Source organism: Penicillium mononematosum (genome assembly GCF_028829835.1).
Source record: "Penicillium mononematosum strain IBT 11891 chromosome Unknown utg000003l:1.0-8172316.0:1.0-8177699.0, whole genome shotgun sequence".
NCBI lineage: Eukaryota > Fungi > Ascomycota > Eurotiomycetes > Eurotiales > Aspergillaceae > Penicillium > Penicillium mononematosum.
Genome location: NW_026643273.1, coordinates 7,809,857 through 7,826,613, shown reverse-complemented (window position 1 = coordinate 7,826,613; position 16,757 = coordinate 7,809,857). Strand labels below are relative to the sequence as shown.

Genomic DNA, 16,757 nt, shown 5'->3' with positions numbered 1-16,757 from the left:
CGCCCGCGGCCACGCCAAGCGCTGAGTCAGCGGTCGAGGCCGGGCGACCGCCCGGGCCCTTTTGATGCACTAGTCCCAATTAGGTTATCGATATTGAGTGCAGTGGCGTCATAACCGCGGACCGAGTGACAGATTATAGTATACACTTCTGATAGGCGAAACACAAAGTTTGTGATGTGCCTAGCCTGGGACGATACTGGATAGTACGTTTACCCTCCGGTCCCCGTGCAACCTCCTGCGCATCTACGATGTCTATATCTCCCGGTTCCACAATGTAGCAGGTTATTTGTCCCCGGATCACGTGTCGACTCCCCTCTTTTTCCAATTCCCCCAAGACATCTCTGCTGTCATAAAACTCATCCATGAATCGCCTGTTGAATCCAATCCGTCCCTCTTCTTCGGCGCTTCGATTAATTGCCCCGCACAGACGAAAAGCCATATTTCCAATACGTATGGCACAACTCACAACTGATGCCCTGGCCCGTGCCTCGGCAGTCATTGGCAGCAATGACAAGAAGCCTACAGCCTGGCACGGGGCTGGAGCTGCTGAGTTTGACCTCCGAAGTATGACTCAATTGAGAAGTGGATGACGGGATTGAAGCTGATCCAACGTAGGCGATACAATGACGAAGCCTACACCGTCGATGCTCGAAGCGATCTGCCAAACGACTCTTCTGGATGATGTCTTCAATGAGGATCCAGTCACCAACGAGCTGCAAAGCTATGTCGCTGAGATCACGAAACATGAGGAAAGTCTGTTGGTCCTTTCTGGTACCATGGGAAACCAGGTGGCTATTCGCTCGCATCTTGCGCAGCCACCTCATTCAGTATTATGTGATCACAGGTCACACATCATCTGTTATGAGGCTGGTGGTGTGAGCGCTTGGACTGGTGCCACCGTGAGCCCTGTTATTCCCAAAAATGGGGTCTATTTGACCTTGGAAGATATCAAAAAGCATGCAGTTCTTGGCGATAATATTCATTATTGCCCGACCAAGTTGATCAGTTTGGAGAATACCCTCGACGGAATGATCATGCCGCTCGCTGAGGCAAAGCGGATTGTGGAATGGGCTCATGCTAATGACATTAAGGTTCACTTAGACGGTGCCCGGCTGTGGGAGGCCGTCGTGGCTGGTGCTGGGAGCTTGCCTGAATATGCAAGCCTTTTCGATAGCGTTAGTCTTTGCTTCTCAAAGGGATTGGGTGCACCCATTGGAAGTATCATTGTCGGCTCCCATGATTTTATCAAGAAAGCGCGCTGGTTCCGCAAGTCTATCGGCGGCGGCGCCCGACAGACGGGCGTGATTGCAGCTGCGGCCCGTGTTGCGCTCACTGAAACTTTTGGCACGGACCCAAAAGGCCAAACTGGAAAGCTTGCAACAACACATAAAAAGGCGAAGCGGGTAGCCGATATGTGGACCAGTCGCGGTGGCAAGCTAGAGTACCCTCTGCACACCAATATGGTTTGGTTGGACCTCGAGGCGTCAGGAGTGGGTCCAAATGACCTGGCTGAGATTGGGCAGCAAAAAGGGCTAAGATTGTTGGGTGGCCGCGTCGTGGTCCATTACCGTAAGTGCTTCCTTAATCTGTGCTGAAAATGCATGACCCTAATCTGACCTGTCACAGAGGTATCAGACGAAGCCCTTGCACGACTGGAACAAGTGTTCGATACTGCGCTGAAGGGTGATTTCAAACGGAGCGATGATACTAGCAAGCCATATGGAAGTAAATAGTTTGCAATAAATAATAACAATAACCTAGTATAGGTATTAAAAGCCTTCGCGATGTATACACATGATGTACAATGTGTGTGTTTTCTCATAGATCGGACTCGAGCTGATTCCATGGTTAGTCCCCGCTGCATCCCGCTCGACCAATCAACGGTCCTGCTGCCTGATGAGTAAGGAGTTTACGCGCCTTAGGAACGTGTCGTTGCCTCAGGTACCAGTCACGATTGTTGCGGCTCGTTCTTGGTCTTGTTCCTCGGACGACGACCTACCAAGGAGTGCGATTTTGCTCTGTCCCGGCGTCCCCGTTTTTGTGTTATCTACTATCTCAATTTTACCAGCCGTGGACAGGTTGACAAGGAGTACCCCAGGCTGTGTGAGTTCATTCTCGACCTCGAGTCGAGGTTAAACGAAGGCCTCTTCAAGCTTCCAAAAAGACATTTGCTAATTTGTTGGAACGGAATTTAACAGACATACCTCCTTGCCCACTCGAGCTCGTCAAATACAGTCCATTCTTTCGTTTCAGCATCGTTAATAAGGAAACACCATCGGGTAGCTTCTCATTGCACCCCATCTTGACGGCCCGGGATCCCTCCACCGTGTGACATCTTCAAACCTAGAATTACACTCTGTATTCTTATGGCTTGGGCCAAGGGTTGGAAAGCCTCACTTCCATTTCATGCGCAGCGTCCTCATCTGTGTTGATCAACACTGGTTTTGAGGAAAGTTGAAGAGAGACACCCCACTCTGCAAGGCATACCTTCCACTTACCGCTCAACCATTGCCTATTACACTCCTTGCAACCACTGAACAAGATATTCGTGGCCAATCTGTGATCAGGCGACACATACCTAGCGAATGTGTTATTGGTCCTGAAGCGTATCATTGTCTTGCCTAACTTTTGCCCGGGTGTGCAGTTCCTAGGCCCCAGCACTCATTCTCTTCGAGGTATATATAGAAGCCCTCCAAGAACCTTCCCTGTTAGCGCGACCTCACTAACATATTAATCTCTAGTCTGCGACGTTGATGACCTTTTTATGCACATTCTCTTCGCTGACCTCACAGCACATATACCCTACCCCATCGGATCTGCACCTGTAGTTCATTTCTCTGTTCATTCCCATAGCATCTTCATCTACACTTGCATTCAGCCTCATAATGGAAGCCACTCAGGAATCTACCCAGCCATGTGCTGATCCCCGCCGAATGGGAATGAATAACTCTGGCATTCAAGACCAAGATCTGGCCGACATCATCTGTATCCTTCATCCGAATTCGCATGCTGCACATGATGCTGTTGGCGCTACTGGTGGAATGTGTGCTCAGCATATCCTTCAAAGGGACATACTGGAACACGAATCCTCCCACACGGCAGCATTAGATTTGGCGCTGAGGCTCTCGTCAAAAGTCCACAACCTGGGAGTTGGCTTCTGCTTCGGTCGCAATCGCTCTCGTTGTGATGTTCTTCTGAGTGTTGATGATGATGCGAAACGAGTGTCGAACACTCACTTTCGCATTTATCTAACCGAGGATGGCATTCTCATGCTCCAGGATACGTCGACAAATGGTACCATCGTGGACAATTGTCGCCTGCGAAAGTCTCAGAAAGAGGGAAATAGTCGAATGCTCACAAACGGGTCTGTTATTCAAGTCATCACCGGATCCCAAACCTCGGACGAGGTCCGCTTCGTTGTTCGAATTCCGTCACGAGAAGGATTCGCTGTCCAATATCACCAGAACTTGTTTCGCTATTTCGAACGAGTTCATGCACATACCCCGGCATATAAAGAACGACAGGGCCCAGGCCCATCTGCTTTAGCGTGGTCATCTGCCAATGCTTATGGCATGCATTGGACCGGTGGTGCCATGTACAACGTGACTGGACAGATTGGAAAGGGTGCATTCGCTACTGTGTACAAGATTGCAACCAAGCAACATGGCGCCATCTATGCTGCAAAAGAACTCGACAAGCGCCGCTTCATGAAAAACGGTATCCTTGATCAAAAGGTCGACAATGAGATGAAAATCATGAGGGATCTCAGACATGTAAGCAATATCTTTCAGTTTTCCTCTTAGCGATACAACTGACGCATCACAGCCGAATATCGTTCAATACATCGATCATCACGAGCATGATCGATGGATCTATATCATCATGGAGTATGTTCCAGGGGGAGAGCTGTCGACTTACCTGCAGACCCAGGGTAAGATTGCCGAGGAGATGGTGAGAACGATCGCACGACAAGTGTTACGAGCGCTTCACTACTTGCATAAACGCCGCATCACCCATCGAGATATCAAGCCGGACAACATCCTGATTGCCTCGTTGGACCCGCTCAGGATCAAACTGTCTGACTTTGGGTTGTCGAAAGTGGTGGAGCAGGAAACTTTCCTGAAGACTTTTTGTGGCACGCTTCTGTACTGTGCGCCGGAGGTGTACCCGGACTATGATCAATACCGCCGCGGCGAGCTCCGAAAGAGGCGTCGCGTTGGAGACCCGTAAGTCGCTAATTTCTTTTTCGTTTGGGAAGCCTGTGCTGATATTGAAAGACCCCCCCACAACATCTCCTTACAGCCAATCTGTTGACATGTGGTCGCTAGGAGCAGTTCTTTTCCATATCCTGTCCGGCGTTCCACCATATACAGGGCGTGCAGAGGATCGAGGTGTCCAGATGCTTCGTACTATTATGACCAGTGACGCTGATTTCGAACCCTTGCGCAAGGCGGGCGTGTCTGAGTCTGGTATCAACTTTGTCGCCCAGCTTCTCAACCGAGACCCTTTCTCTCGTCCGACAGAGAAGGAGTGTTTCCAGCACCCTTGGATCGCTGAGGTCCCTGACGTGGATGAGTATGAGGATGATGCTGATTTGCTGTCTGACCATCAAGATGGGCTTTCAATCATTGGCGAGGATGCCGAGGAGGAGCTAGACGCTTCGCAATTGTCTATCGCTGATGGTCCGGGGTACCACCACGAAGCTGACGGCGAAGAGGGTAGCAGCAGTGACGCGATCTCCAAACGGCCTCGCATCGAGTACATTCCCACCGATGTACGCTACCCCAGCCTTCCAAATATCGAGAGCTTCCAAGATGGGCAGGCAGCGGTGGACAATCATGCCAAACGTTTGTTTGGCGAAGTTTCCGCCTCAGCCCTACGGAGCTCCCACGCGCTGGGCAACCTGGATGCCTACGACTCCAATAACTTTCCCATTGACTTTCTCTCTTCCGGTGAGTCGATGACGAGCGACGATCCCAACGACTCGATTATTTCCCTCCCGGCAGTACCCTTCGGTGGCACTGCGCCCAGTTTGATGGGCGCAGAGAAGCTCGTTGGAGAACTCAACATGGATTCCTTGCACCCCGCTTTACAACTCAAGGGTGGCCCGGTTAACAGATCCTCCTTGCGGCAGACCACCCCTAGGCACGCCAAGGACGCGATGCCACCTAGTACCCTCCGCAGGGATTCTGTTCCGCCGACTTCGAGTCCTAAAGAAGAACCTGTCTCGAGCCCACAAGAGCCAACACCAAAAGCAAAGTTCACACGTCGGATTGACCTTGCTCTTGCAATCCCCGACACGGCCAGCGAGGGATCGAGCGATAATAGTGCCCACAATAGTCGCCTCGACGCTGCTCCCAACAACCCCTTACGCCCCTCCAAATCCGAATACGACGTCGAGTTTGCTACAACCCTTGATGCGCAGACAGGCCAAGCTATCTTGGATCAGCTCCGTGCCGATGAAACAGAGTCGTCAGAACCGATTGTTCACCGACCCAACCCACCTATTCCCTCCACGCCGTCTGATCCCGAGTTTACCAAACCGCCAAAGAGATACGGCAAACTGAAGAGCCTCCCCGGGTCGATATTTGACTTGACAATCTACCTTGAGGATAGACTCACCTCGTGGGGTCGGGGCCCGTCAGCGACCGTCAAGCATGCCGATTCCATGGACACGAGAATCCCGGCCTATGCCCTGGAGGTCACATTCTGGACTCCAGGAATCGAGGCGAGGATCGCAGCCGGGGAAAGCTGGCTCGATATTCCAGGGGTGATGGCTATTCTCTCCACCAAAGCGCGTCTTGGCATCTGGGTAAATGACACACTGCTGCGCCGTGGCTCTATGACCGAGGATGGTCCCGAAGCTTTACAATTCGGGAAACTCTACACAGGCGACATCATCACTGTGTACCAAAACAAAGACAGAACGAAGTTTCTTAAGCTTCAGTGTGACTTTACCCATGGCGAGAGTGCCCAGCCCCGACCGGGTCACGAAGCCGGGTTCATGGTGCGACAGGCTCTCATGACCAAGGCCGACGGGCGGCGAACCGAATGCCGATTCGGCCCCAATGCAAGTGATCGGGATTAGAATGAGTTCTGGCGTTATTAGTCTTTTTCCGCTTTGGACGTAGATTGATAGTAATTGCGTGGGAATTCATCGTTACATAGCTCACAATGGTCTTTGTCCGCAAGCAGTAAAGTGTAGAGATGTGGCGCCGATCTGCCGATGCGCAAATTGAGCCTCACTTGATTGAGTTCGCAGATTAAATTAGGCCCAACTAGGTATATACCAACTATACAGTACAACATAGTGATGCTAATTATATAGCAGTTAGAGTATTGAGGCTAACGACCCAAATTCAATTTCTCCTTCAACCCTGGGAAGGATCGAAACTCAAACCGCACCTGCTGTCAGGGCACAGACATGCCCGCATTCGGCCTCAAGTTCCTGAGGTCGCATCTCCACCTGGGCAATCCGGTACATAATGTCCTCTTAATGATGTTTCGTGTGTCTTAACTCACTTCTCTCCCTAACTTCCGTCACTCGTTACCTCTGTCACTCTGACCTCACCAATCCATCCCTTCGCTCGTTCCCTCCGGCATCCTCAAGAGTTCACATCGCTTTCTAGCAAATCCACTGTTTAGCGCTGATCACCGCGATGACCTTATCGCGATCACCCTCTCCCCACCCGGGCGGGGGGTGGTCCAGCCCGGGACTCATTCCGGCTAGCGGCACCGCATCCCCCAACGGTCCATCGCCTGGTGCATTATCCCCAGGCACACCAGGCAGCATTTCGTGGGCCGCAGCCAAGGCAAAAAGCGACGAGGTGCGCGGATATCCATCGTTCTCCACACGAAATAGCGGCTTCTTCTCTCGACAACGACACAAGATCTCCACTCGGTTTCCTAGCTTTCGAAGACTTTCCTCACGCGAATATGTTGATAAGGATGACTACGGCCGGGAATGGAAGCGATCGGGTAGTGGACGTGGCCTGCTAGGTGCGTTACGGATACCAATACGCCGGGGTCGACTCCGGCTGCTGTTCGCCCTGTTCTTGGTATGGATTGGGTATCTATTTTGCTGGACGAGTAAGTGCTTGCTACGATCATTTCGACCCAATATTCTAACACTGTTCCAGCCATTATTCAAACATACCGAAGGTCACCTATAGGCGGTGGGAGCAAGTTCGTTATCATACTCGGATCGAACGTGGAGGGCGGCGTCATGGAGTGGAAAGGTGCACGCGAATGGGCTATTGAACGCAACAGCATATGGAACAAGAAGAGATATGTGAAAAAATGGGGCTACGAGCTCGAACTGGCCAATCTGTTGGCCAAGAAGCGATATTCACATGAATGGCGCGAGAGCTGGGAGAAGGGCGATGTGATCCGCGAAGCCATGCGCAAGTACCCAGACGCAGAGTGGTTTTGGTGGCTCGACTTGAACACATGGGTTATGGAATACGACACATCACTCCAACACCACCTATTCAACGACCTTGAATCGCACGTCTACCGTGATATCACTGCCTATAACCCTCTCAACATCACCCATCCACTACCCGAGTTCTGGCTCGACGAGCTGGCTCGATCCCTCGAGGGCGACGGGAAGGCAGAGTCTTTGAATATGCTTCTGACACAGGACTGTGCTGGCTTTAATCTCGGATCTTTCTTCCTGCGACGATCTGTTTGGACCGATCGACTGCTCGATATCTGGTGGGATCCCGTCATGTACGAGCAGATGCATATGGACTGGGAACATAAAGAACAGGATGCCCTAGAATACATCTATCAAAGTCAACCATGGGTTCGGAGCAGTGTTGGCTTCTTACCACAACGCAGCATCAATGCCTTCCCGCCTGGTGCATGCGGCGACGGAGATAATCCAGTCATTCACTATCAGCAGAACGCACATGACCTCATCGTCAATATGGCTGGGTGCATGTTTGGTCGTGATTGCTGGTCAGAGATCTACTACTACCGTGAGCTGAGCAATTGGCTCGGCCGGTCCAGTTGGGAGCGATTCACGGACGGTTTAGGTGATGTATACGACCGAATGATGGGAAAGGAGGGAGATGATTGATCCATACTATTTATTGCTATTCATGTCAATTATCCTTGTCACAGCAGGTCTACATTGAGGTAGTCATCCTCGCATCATGAGAGGTTTTGTGTCGAAATCTTGCTTTTGTATGTATATTGCTTTAGTGGTTTCGCATTGTCTTGATCGGGCGTACGGCAGGTGTGAACAACCATGGTCATTGAAAATATGATATTCCTGTTAAGCATTTCCTTACTCAACACAAGCATTTCCTAACCACTCTAAATCACATAGGATCCAATCCCAAAGTATTGAATCTTCACTTATTGTCTGACCTGCCGTTTTCGGATTGTATAGATCCACGTGACCGCACAGATCTGCGCAGAAGGCCCCCTCCGTCTCCCGCACCAAAGCACGCTGACCGCCCTGATTCCACCCAATCACAAACCAGGTAATCCAACCTTCACCTTCAAGATCAACGTGCCGACGACCGCATCAAGCGCCTCGAAAGACGACTCTCTCCAACAATCCTTGCTGCCATTGTCCTCCGAGCGAGCAAGCAACCACCTCACCACACCCGACCTTCAATCCAAACCACACAACCCAACCACCCACAATGCCAACCCCCGAGTCCGCCGCCTTCCTCGCCAAAAAGCCCACCGTCGCCCCGACTTACGACGGCGTCGACTTCGAGGACAACGTCGCAGTCCACAACGCCCGCGACGCCATTATCCGCGAGCAATGGGTCCGCAGCATGATGGCGCGTCTGGTCGGCGAGGAATTGGGCAAGTGCTATGCGCGCGAGGGCGTGAACCACCTCGAGAAGTGTGGTGTTTTCCGAGGTGGGTGATTTTCCGCTATTCCGTCTACGCTGCATATCAGGGGCTTCGATGTTCTGCGATATTTTGCCGGAACAATCGGACCTGACTGGGTTGCCGCATTTGCGGATTTGTGATTGACATGCGTTACTGACATGTTTATCCTCTACAGAGAAGTACTTCGAGCTCCTCAAGGAGAGCAAGATTAAGGGTTACCTTGGACAGGAGAAGAACCGCTTTGGTGGAGAGTCGGCATAAGCGGTTACGTCTTTCCTTGCATGTTCAGCTATGCGATTGTGTTTCGAGGCGAGGGGTTGATAGCCATATCCACATGGGACTGGACAATCTTGATGCCGGGATGAAATGGTCGGCTTTGGACGGAATCTGGAATCCTAGTGGGTTTGATTCAGTCCTGTTCAATCTTGATCTTATAGCCACCCTGATCGGGTCCGTCGGAGGGAGACGAAAAGATGGCAGAAGAGGGTCTGGGGATTACCCTCTGTGCTCTTGTTCATTTGTACTGTACATAATATCACTTTGTTTGATCACTCTTCCTTTTTCTACAATGTGGACTGCTCTTCGGAGAGATCGTAGTCAACCGGTGACCCACACTAGGTCAGGATGCCAGTGTATCACCGGGCCCTTGTGTTTATCATAGACCGCGAGGTAAATGTTAACTTCGATATATCATATCTCATGTTCTACAAATGTACTTGAATGTCGGTATGTATCTTTCAATAATAAACACTCGAAGCCGTCGCACTTCGATCCGGGAATGCACCCGGAGTTCCACGGCCATCATGCTGTCCTGCATCGTCTTCACTATCGTCGTCACTTCCAAGCTGAATATCGTCCCTCTCATCAGGTGGAGCACGCATCCGCATGAGTTGATCCTCGTCTAAAGAAGGGGGCTGGTATGGTGCCGGCGAAGAGTGAATATCTCGACCAGAAGGCAGATTAGATAGTAATGGTGCAGAGGGTGGAATGGGGTGTGTATTCATCTGCGTTGAGTCAGTAAGCCATATACATTGAGACCCCTGGACCATGGGGGAATAACGAAATCGAACTTACTGTGTCATTCATTTTCACCCATTTTGTCTCAAGCATCGCTAGGACTCGTCCCTCCTCGTCACGGCCAGCATCGTCCCCCGCATCCAATGGACCTTTTTCGCTGCGACTGCCGCCAGCATCTTTAGTGACTCGACGCTCCTCGCGCCGCTCTGTCCACTCGCGCTTTAAACGGGACAATCCGCCCTTTGAAGAGCCTCCGGAGCTAGCAGTGTCATCCTGCGAAGCTCCACGTAGCCCGAGTGAAGTGCGTGCAGCTCGCAACCAGGCAATACCCTCACCAACTTTACCGGATAACTCAGCATCTACACCAAAGAATCGACAGGCGCGTGCCCGAGCAACGCGAGCCAAAACTCCTGTATAGCGAACCAAGTCTTCATCCACCCGGCCTGCACGACCAGACGTAGATCCAACAGCACCTAACCCTGCAGCCGCTTGTTCGGCGTACTCTGCAGCACGAACACAGAGCCTTGCAAATAACAAAGCGCGCACTTTGGGAATCTCAGGTGCACGAACCATCCACTCTTTATCATTTGGATTGCGCGACTGGATACACGCGGCAATATACGCATCATCCTTGAGAACAGCTAGTAATGTAGCCTCAGCCATGGCCAGAGACGACAGAGCTGACTGCGTACCAGCCTCAAGATCCGGTACTGCCGACACAGCTGCAGTGAAAGTCGGCGAGGACGCAAGCATATTATGCACCGAGCTAGCCTGTAGTAGATACCGCGTTGCGGTCTGCACAGCAGCAGTACGGACCTCCGCAGACGGGGTAGACGATGCGTACAGCGCAGTGACTACTCCTGCACGCGCCATCCTACTCAGTACATACCCCAGAGTTGTAAGCGTGAATGCCAATTCGAAGTGGATGCCTCGGCCAGAGACTCGTCCATTCCGCGTGCGGATACCATGTCCGCTTGCATTATTTCCGCCGGACCCGAAATTCAATCCGCCTGAGGACGACAATGTACATCTCCATGCTGACTGTATCTCCGTGCGGATGGTGATGTCGACTATCTCGCCGGTGCGGAGGTTCGTTCCCCCTGACGTATAGCCATCTTGAGCAGAGTATGGCTCGGTTGTAACGGAGCGACCATTCAGTCCATTTGAGATTGCGAATAGGAAGGGGATGTATTCATTCAACGCGGACAAAACTGTGGGTAGGTGGGCGTCCTGACGCGGGCCGCGGGGTAAGCGTTTGTGGGCCTTGAGTGCGAGGCGGAGGGCATGGCGGGTTGTCGACGCGGATTGGGGGAGAGAGGGGGTGAGTGGTAGAGGAGATGAATGATTGAAACGAGACAGGCGAAGTGGTTGGGAGGATAAATGTGTAGACCATGGTGAACTGGGGGAGTTGGAGAAGGGAGGACTCGATCGGAACTGATGTCACTGCCAAGACTTTCCAACTGAGTTTGGGATACTATGTCTACTATGTCTACTATGCCTACGATGTACTAATCAGCATTGCAGGTTTAACTTAAATTGAATGACGAAATATATCGAGATAACAAACGATTCTAGAGTCCAAACCAAAACAACCAAAACAGCTCTAAAATCCAAAATGAAAGACACATATAATAGAACACAGGAGATTCGCCACATCGCATCTGAAGATGGAAAAAGACTTTGCCTGTCAGGGCGCTTTCGCTGCTGGTGCTGGTGGTGGTACTAGATCCATTGGAAGGTCTGGCAACAACCTGTTCATTTGCAGCGGGTTTGACCAGGGCAAAGTCATCAAGTTTGGGTGGTCTTCACTGAAATAGGTTGTCCTCTTGCCATCCGGAACCGACGCTGAATACAGCCTGTGCCGTGGCCATGGGCCACTCAATCTGAGTATCTTCGTAGTGTTGTCATCATGAATGGCGACTTGGACCGGATGCCATATCGGGGACAGGTAAGTACCGGTGCCGACATTCCGCAAGTTAATCTCAAGTCGCCTGCAAATTTGCATACTTTCTGATCCATTAGCCACACCCAACAGGATTGCACCTAACAATGGTGGAGCGGGCTGGACGACTCCGGTGGCGGTTTGGTTGTAAGTCACGAGCTGGGTGAGGTCGCTATTGTTGATCATCATGATACACGCCCCAGTATCATCGATGAAGCCCCATTCAAGGGGGAAAGCTGGGCCTGTACCCTGATCAAGGGGTTTCACACAGATGTAAATCTTCCAATCATGTTAGAAGACGAAAAGAATGATTGCTGGCACTTGAACTCACACCACTCTGATACTGTCCAAATTGAGGACCTGGCGAAGCTACATAGGTTGACGCCAATTGGGGGCTTGGCCCTGGTCCTTCAAGCTACGCATGTTAGTGTCTGACTAGCCCATGTGTTTAAGGAAACATACCCCTTCTACCATAAAGCCTGTGACGCCGTCATGCTTAGCATTGATGAAATCAAATTCATCCCACTTGAAAGGTCTCGGCTGGCAGAGTTGGACACCTTTAGACCAGTAGGTAACAAGACCTGGTGTCCATCTCAAATTTCCCGATCTGTATGCTGCCATGATGTTTGTCACATTTCCAATTAGATCGCACTCATCGTTCCCGCTGCGAAGACATTTTAGCATCTTCGTGAGGGTGTCCAAGCGCAGGACGACAGGCCAGCTCAAGCCAACCGGCTCTGCGGCCATCATGGCGCTAATGATAGGGTTAACAACAGTAACAGAAAGGTCTCTTGGGTATACTCACTCGCGACGGTACTTCTCTTTCAGCAAGTCATCCAGCTTGAATTGGAACATCTGGCTCATGATATTATCATCAATCCGTTCCTGGCACCTTACAATTTGAGATACCAAGTCACTGTATAGCATATATTAGTATGCGCACATATCGATACAGAAGCGGGAAAGACGTACTCAGGATCAAGATCAGGTTCATCTGAGTTCCACCCTTTTGGCACTTCCGCGAGATCGAAAATTGGCTTCTTTGCTGGCTGTCGCCATCTTTTTTGCCGTTTTGGCAGCTTTGGTGGTGCAACTTTGCTTTCATAGGACTTTTGCAAATCCCGTTCGAGTGCGGCCGTATCCAATGGGTCAGGCATAACCATAGAAGTAGGAGGCGGGGCATGCTCTGTTTGACCTTTTACTTTGCGCAGTTTCTGGACCCGACCACCAACAGTCTTTTCCTTTCCTATAGAAGAAGAGGGGAATAGTAACCCTGTGGCTTTCTAGCCGCGGCTCTCCGAGGACGGTTCATTTTGAACAACGAGATGGTAAAAGGAGTATGATATCTTCCAGGTGCAGAAGCTCAGTGGAGTATCAGAAGATTGAGACAATGTTTGATGTCGAGTGTTGTGGGAGATATTTGTACTTCAGACTACACCACATACCAACATGCCCAAACAAAGAAAATAGACTAAAGAAACGCCCGCCAGTGCGAAGGACCTAGGAACTGCTTTGATAGTCTTTCTGATACTACCTATTTTCTTCATAATTGATGTCTTCAACGAGAAATGCAGGTCGTTTAACCATCAGTGCCCTTGACCGAACTGGCAACCGTGTCCAGCCACCTTTACCTCAACAAAGAGCTTTCAGCTCCAAACCGAAACTGCCCTGTTCAAAGTCAAAGAAGGTCAAATCCCAACATTCCCTTAAGCTCCAGGATATCAAAGGAAGTAAGCTTCTGATTCTTTGTTTACTTCCTCGCCTCTCATGTGGAATCATTCCGTGGATCACCTTGGCCTTCCTTTCACGTTGCTTTCGAAATGAAAGACTTAGAGGGGTGTCGTTCTCAATCGAGACACTGTGAATTATCCAAAAGTCAATGACCGAAATTACTGCCCTCAAATTATAACAAAGAAATCCTCCCGTAGATGTTCGAGCTTTCTTCCAAGACGTGGATGAACAAGCGTAGCTTCCCCTTTCGGTAGTTGAGCCAAATCAGGGACAAAGAGATCGGTGCTAGCGTGAAATGATATATTTAGCATCTGACTTGGAGGATCTCTGTAAGACGCAGTCTTTATCTCTAAGGGAGTAAGGGCTGACTGGAAATGGTTGTAGTCTGATTGCACGTGTTCCCTTGTGATACTCGTGGAGCAGGTAAGGCCCATGGGTTTCAGAGTAAAACTTCCAATATTCCGCCGATTGCTGGTCTCCAATGTTATCGTCGGTGGAATCAGTTGGAGTTCGTTTTAGTCCATTATTTTCGCATAGTATTTCTCCAAGTTGAAAAAGGACACGAGATATATATGGCCACTGAACTACATGTAGACAGGCCTCTACCGCCACGAGAGACACAGCCATGCTGTCTCTCTAAGTAACCTTGTTCTTAATGAGAAGGGATATGAAGTGAGTCGAAATGGAAGGGCAGCTCTTATACTATTGCTTGATAGTGTTGTATAAGTATTCAATCACTTCCCTACTGTCTTGCCTCTTTTGCTTTTAGAGGTCAGATCTCCTGTCTCACTGCTTTCGGATGGTTATGAATTCACGGATAAAAGCAACAACGAGGTAACCTGATTCATTGAGGGATCAAGACCACGAGCACATGGATGCAACAAAGAAATTCCATAACAACGAGCTTCAATCACTTTGACACTCTCTTTCTAGCCAGGTAACATCTTCGGAAACCTACACAGTTAAGCAGGGAGTGATAAATATCTTCAGTCCTACATCATTCTAGGTGTATCCTAGGCGATCTATTTCCTGATACTCACGCTTAGCCGAACTAGCAATTAGCCCTAGTAAACTTGATACACTTACAATACTAACATTACCACAACAATGTCCCCAGTCCCCGTGTTTGGACCAGGCCTGGAGACGGACTATACCAATATAGTCCAGATTGTGGAAACACAGATTGAAACTCTAACATACAAGGCATGGCGGCGCCACGAAGTGATCGAGAATTTAGAAAGACTTTGTCGCGATCTGGTATTGCAAGCAAGATGCGATGAAGGCAAGCCTCGCAGCCACCTTCTTGGATATGCCCAATTCCAACGTTTCTCTATGACACTCAGGCTTTGTTTGCCCGAGGCAATCCTTGTCCTCAAGAGCGATTGGACCAGTTATCAGATAAATAGCCGGACTTTTGATTGGATGAGAGAGGATGATATTGAATACAGCGCAGCTTGTATCCTCAAGGAGGCACTTCTTGCCGCGCAATCGACTGAGTGGTATATTTGACATGAGTGTTCGGGGGATTGACTCCTCTACGGTATAGTTAAGAAATCCAGAACTGAGTACTTCTGACATATTTACCTAATTCAAGCCTTTTCCTGGCTTGTAGATACTCTAGTAAATCATCTATTTCACATATGTACTTTGTTATCTTTCTAGGAAGTACGACAAGCCTACATAGGAGGAATTCAATGCTGCTATCACGCTTTTGAAACCCCAGCGGGTGTTGAATTCAAAGATTCATAGAAGGACTTGCGCAAATTCTGGGAACTGTGAACTATTCACGGATACGAATTCATATCACCAGCTGCCTCGACTATAATCCTGAGGAGTGCAAATACGCGAGAAAAAGCAAACCCACGCTAAAACAATGCCTAGGACCAGAAAGATAACGACAATAACACCGAAAGCCTGGAGAAAAAAGAGGTCCCAAGAACCTATCGCTGAGGTGACAGTACCCTTCCTCGAGATGAAGGTCGCTCTAGCTTTGGTCGACAGGAAATCCAGGATATTCTCAACTGTGGTCTCGAGATGATGCAAGAGTTGGGGGATAGTCATTTGGGCCAAGGGGATATCGGGGGTGGTTGAATTTTTGGATTCGGTCAAACTCGAATTAACGGTCAAGGAGCCTGCAATCTCATTTTGTGACGCGGGATAAGTCGTCATAGTCGATGAATCGGTAGAAGATAAAACCTGCATGGCAGTATCGGTGGTGGCTGAAGTCTCGCTCGAGGAAGTGTGGCGATTTATCTTAATACTGTCCGAAGAGCCAGATCTGTCGGAGTAGACATAGCTTTCTGCCGGGGTGTAGTTGACAATCTCAATCGATTTGACATACATCGTGAACGGTGCGTTTGAGTAATCAGTCTCGCCGCCAGCCCAGCCGATGGTGCGCTTGTTTCTGGTCGGATCGCCTGCTGCCCAGATACCGATTCGAATGCGCATTGGTGTCTGCGGAAAGCGGGTGCCACCCTTTGCATCAGCATAGTGGACTGTCCGAACAACGGTGCCATCGATCGCCCATGACAGTTCCTCCTTGGACCAAATCCAAGTGTAGTTGTGGAAGACTTCTTGGGGGGGTTTCCACCCGCTGCCATGCCCAGCGATTGTAATCCTCACTGGTATCGCCCTTGCCGAAATAATTCGTCTGTAGCATGTCGGTAAAGTCACCCAGTATTTCCTGTATGTATGGTTAGGTTCGTTTCCCATGGGACAAAAATGCAAGTTGGAGCTCACCCAGTCAATCTCATCATTGTTATCTGACAGCATATGGATGGAGCTGACAATGCCAGTACCGGGGGAGGCCTTCATCTCAACAGATACCTCGCCATAGAAGATGTAGTAGTCGGTTACGATTGTCAGGGCATCGCGTTGCTTGTTGAACGTGAACTCTGCACCATCAGGCCCGGCGACTACTTCGCCGCCAAGGTTGTCCATTCGTCAAACGCCCAAGCCTGAGTCAAATTGTAGTTGATATGAGCTGCAATGTTGCCCTTGTTGGATGGACACGCGTTGTCGAAGGCATTACAGACTGGGCCTATGTGGGCGAGAACAAGAGTGATAGTAGCAGCCAGAGCTGCAAACAGGAGGCGATACTGCATGGTTGACGTGAACCAGTTGTTGTGGGAAACGGATGCGTCTCGTCAACGAGAGAGACGGACGAGAAATGGAAAATGGACGGGGAAAAGGTAAACAAAACAAGTCGAGG

At 50.1% G+C, this 16,757-nt stretch overlaps 7 protein-coding genes across 7 annotated transcripts; 5 read left to right on the top strand and 2 right to left on the bottom strand.

The window, feature by feature from the left end:
* Positions 1 to 452: 452 nt before the first annotated feature.
* On the top strand, positions 453 to 1,733 carry N7519_007983 (threonine aldolase GLY1; the record flags this gene model as incomplete). Its single annotated transcript, XM_057294759.1, has 3 exons — positions 453 to 564; positions 616 to 1,569; positions 1,627 to 1,733. The coding sequence occupies 3 exons, from the start codon at positions 453 to 455 to the stop codon at positions 1,731 to 1,733; spliced, it is 1,173 nt and encodes a 390-aa protein (XP_057149570.1).
* A 1,152-nt stretch (positions 1,734 to 2,885) lies between these two features.
* On the top strand, positions 2,886 to 6,088 carry N7519_007982 (serine/threonine-protein kinase; the record flags this gene model as incomplete). The annotated part of the gene is made up of 3 exons (XM_057294758.1): positions 2,886 to 3,773; positions 3,826 to 4,226; positions 4,303 to 6,088. 3 exons carry the CDS (start codon positions 2,886 to 2,888, stop codon positions 6,086 to 6,088), a joined length of 3,075 nt encoding a protein of 1,024 aa, XP_057149569.1.
* Positions 6,089 to 6,659: 571 nt separating this feature from the next.
* On the top strand, positions 6,660 to 8,083 carry N7519_007981 (putative alpha-1,6-mannosyltransferase subunit; the record flags this gene model as incomplete). Its single annotated transcript, XM_057294757.1, has 2 exons — positions 6,660 to 7,089; positions 7,140 to 8,083. The coding sequence occupies 2 exons, from the start codon at positions 6,660 to 6,662 to the stop codon at positions 8,081 to 8,083; spliced, it is 1,374 nt and encodes a 457-aa protein (XP_057149568.1).
* Positions 8,084 to 8,629: 546 nt separating this feature from the next.
* Positions 8,630 to 9,128, top strand: N7519_007980 (putative NADH-ubiquinone oxidoreductase 12 kda subunit). Its single transcript, XM_057294756.1, has 2 exons — positions 8,630 to 8,883; positions 9,032 to 9,128. Exons 1-2 carry the CDS (start codon positions 8,658 to 8,660, stop codon positions 9,115 to 9,117), a joined length of 312 nt encoding a protein of 103 aa, XP_057149567.1. The 5' UTR covers positions 8,630 to 8,657; the 3' UTR covers positions 9,118 to 9,128.
* A 465-nt stretch (positions 9,129 to 9,593) lies between these two features.
* N7519_007979 (pH-signaling protein PalC) lies at positions 9,594 to 12,972 on the bottom strand (the record flags this gene model as incomplete). Its single annotated transcript, XM_057294755.1, has 6 exons — positions 9,594 to 9,860; positions 9,931 to 11,307; positions 12,147 to 12,230; positions 12,278 to 12,569; positions 12,621 to 12,731; positions 12,788 to 12,972. The coding sequence occupies 6 exons, from the start codon at positions 12,970 to 12,972 to the stop codon at positions 9,594 to 9,596; spliced, it is 2,316 nt and encodes a 771-aa protein (XP_057149566.1).
* Positions 12,973 to 14,653: 1,681 nt separating this feature from the next.
* N7519_007978 (uncharacterized protein) lies at positions 14,654 to 15,055 on the top strand (the record flags this gene model as incomplete). The annotated part of the gene is made up of 1 exon (XM_057294754.1): positions 14,654 to 15,055. The coding sequence occupies one exon, from the start codon at positions 14,654 to 14,656 to the stop codon at positions 15,053 to 15,055; it is 402 nt and encodes a 133-aa protein (XP_057149565.1).
* A 294-nt stretch (positions 15,056 to 15,349) lies between these two features.
* On the bottom strand, positions 15,350 to 16,486 carry N7519_007977 (uncharacterized protein; the record flags this gene model as incomplete). The annotated part of the gene is made up of 1 exon (XM_057294753.1): positions 15,350 to 16,486. The coding sequence occupies one exon, from the start codon at positions 16,484 to 16,486 to the stop codon at positions 15,350 to 15,352; it is 1,137 nt and encodes a 378-aa protein (XP_057149564.1).
* Positions 16,487 to 16,757: the final 271 nt, after the last annotated feature.

What these genes read in the sequence shown, in the direction of transcription:
- N7519_007980 (XM_057294756.1), top strand. Translation starts at nt 8,658, where the DNA reads ATGCCAACCCCCGAGTCCGCCGCCTTCCTCGCCAAAAAGCCCACCGTC. An exon ending in GAAGTGTGGTGTTTTCCGAG is followed by an intron (nt 8,884 to 9,031) that starts GTGGGTGATTTT and finishes TATCCTCTACAG; the next exon opens with AGAAGTACTTCGAGCTCCTC.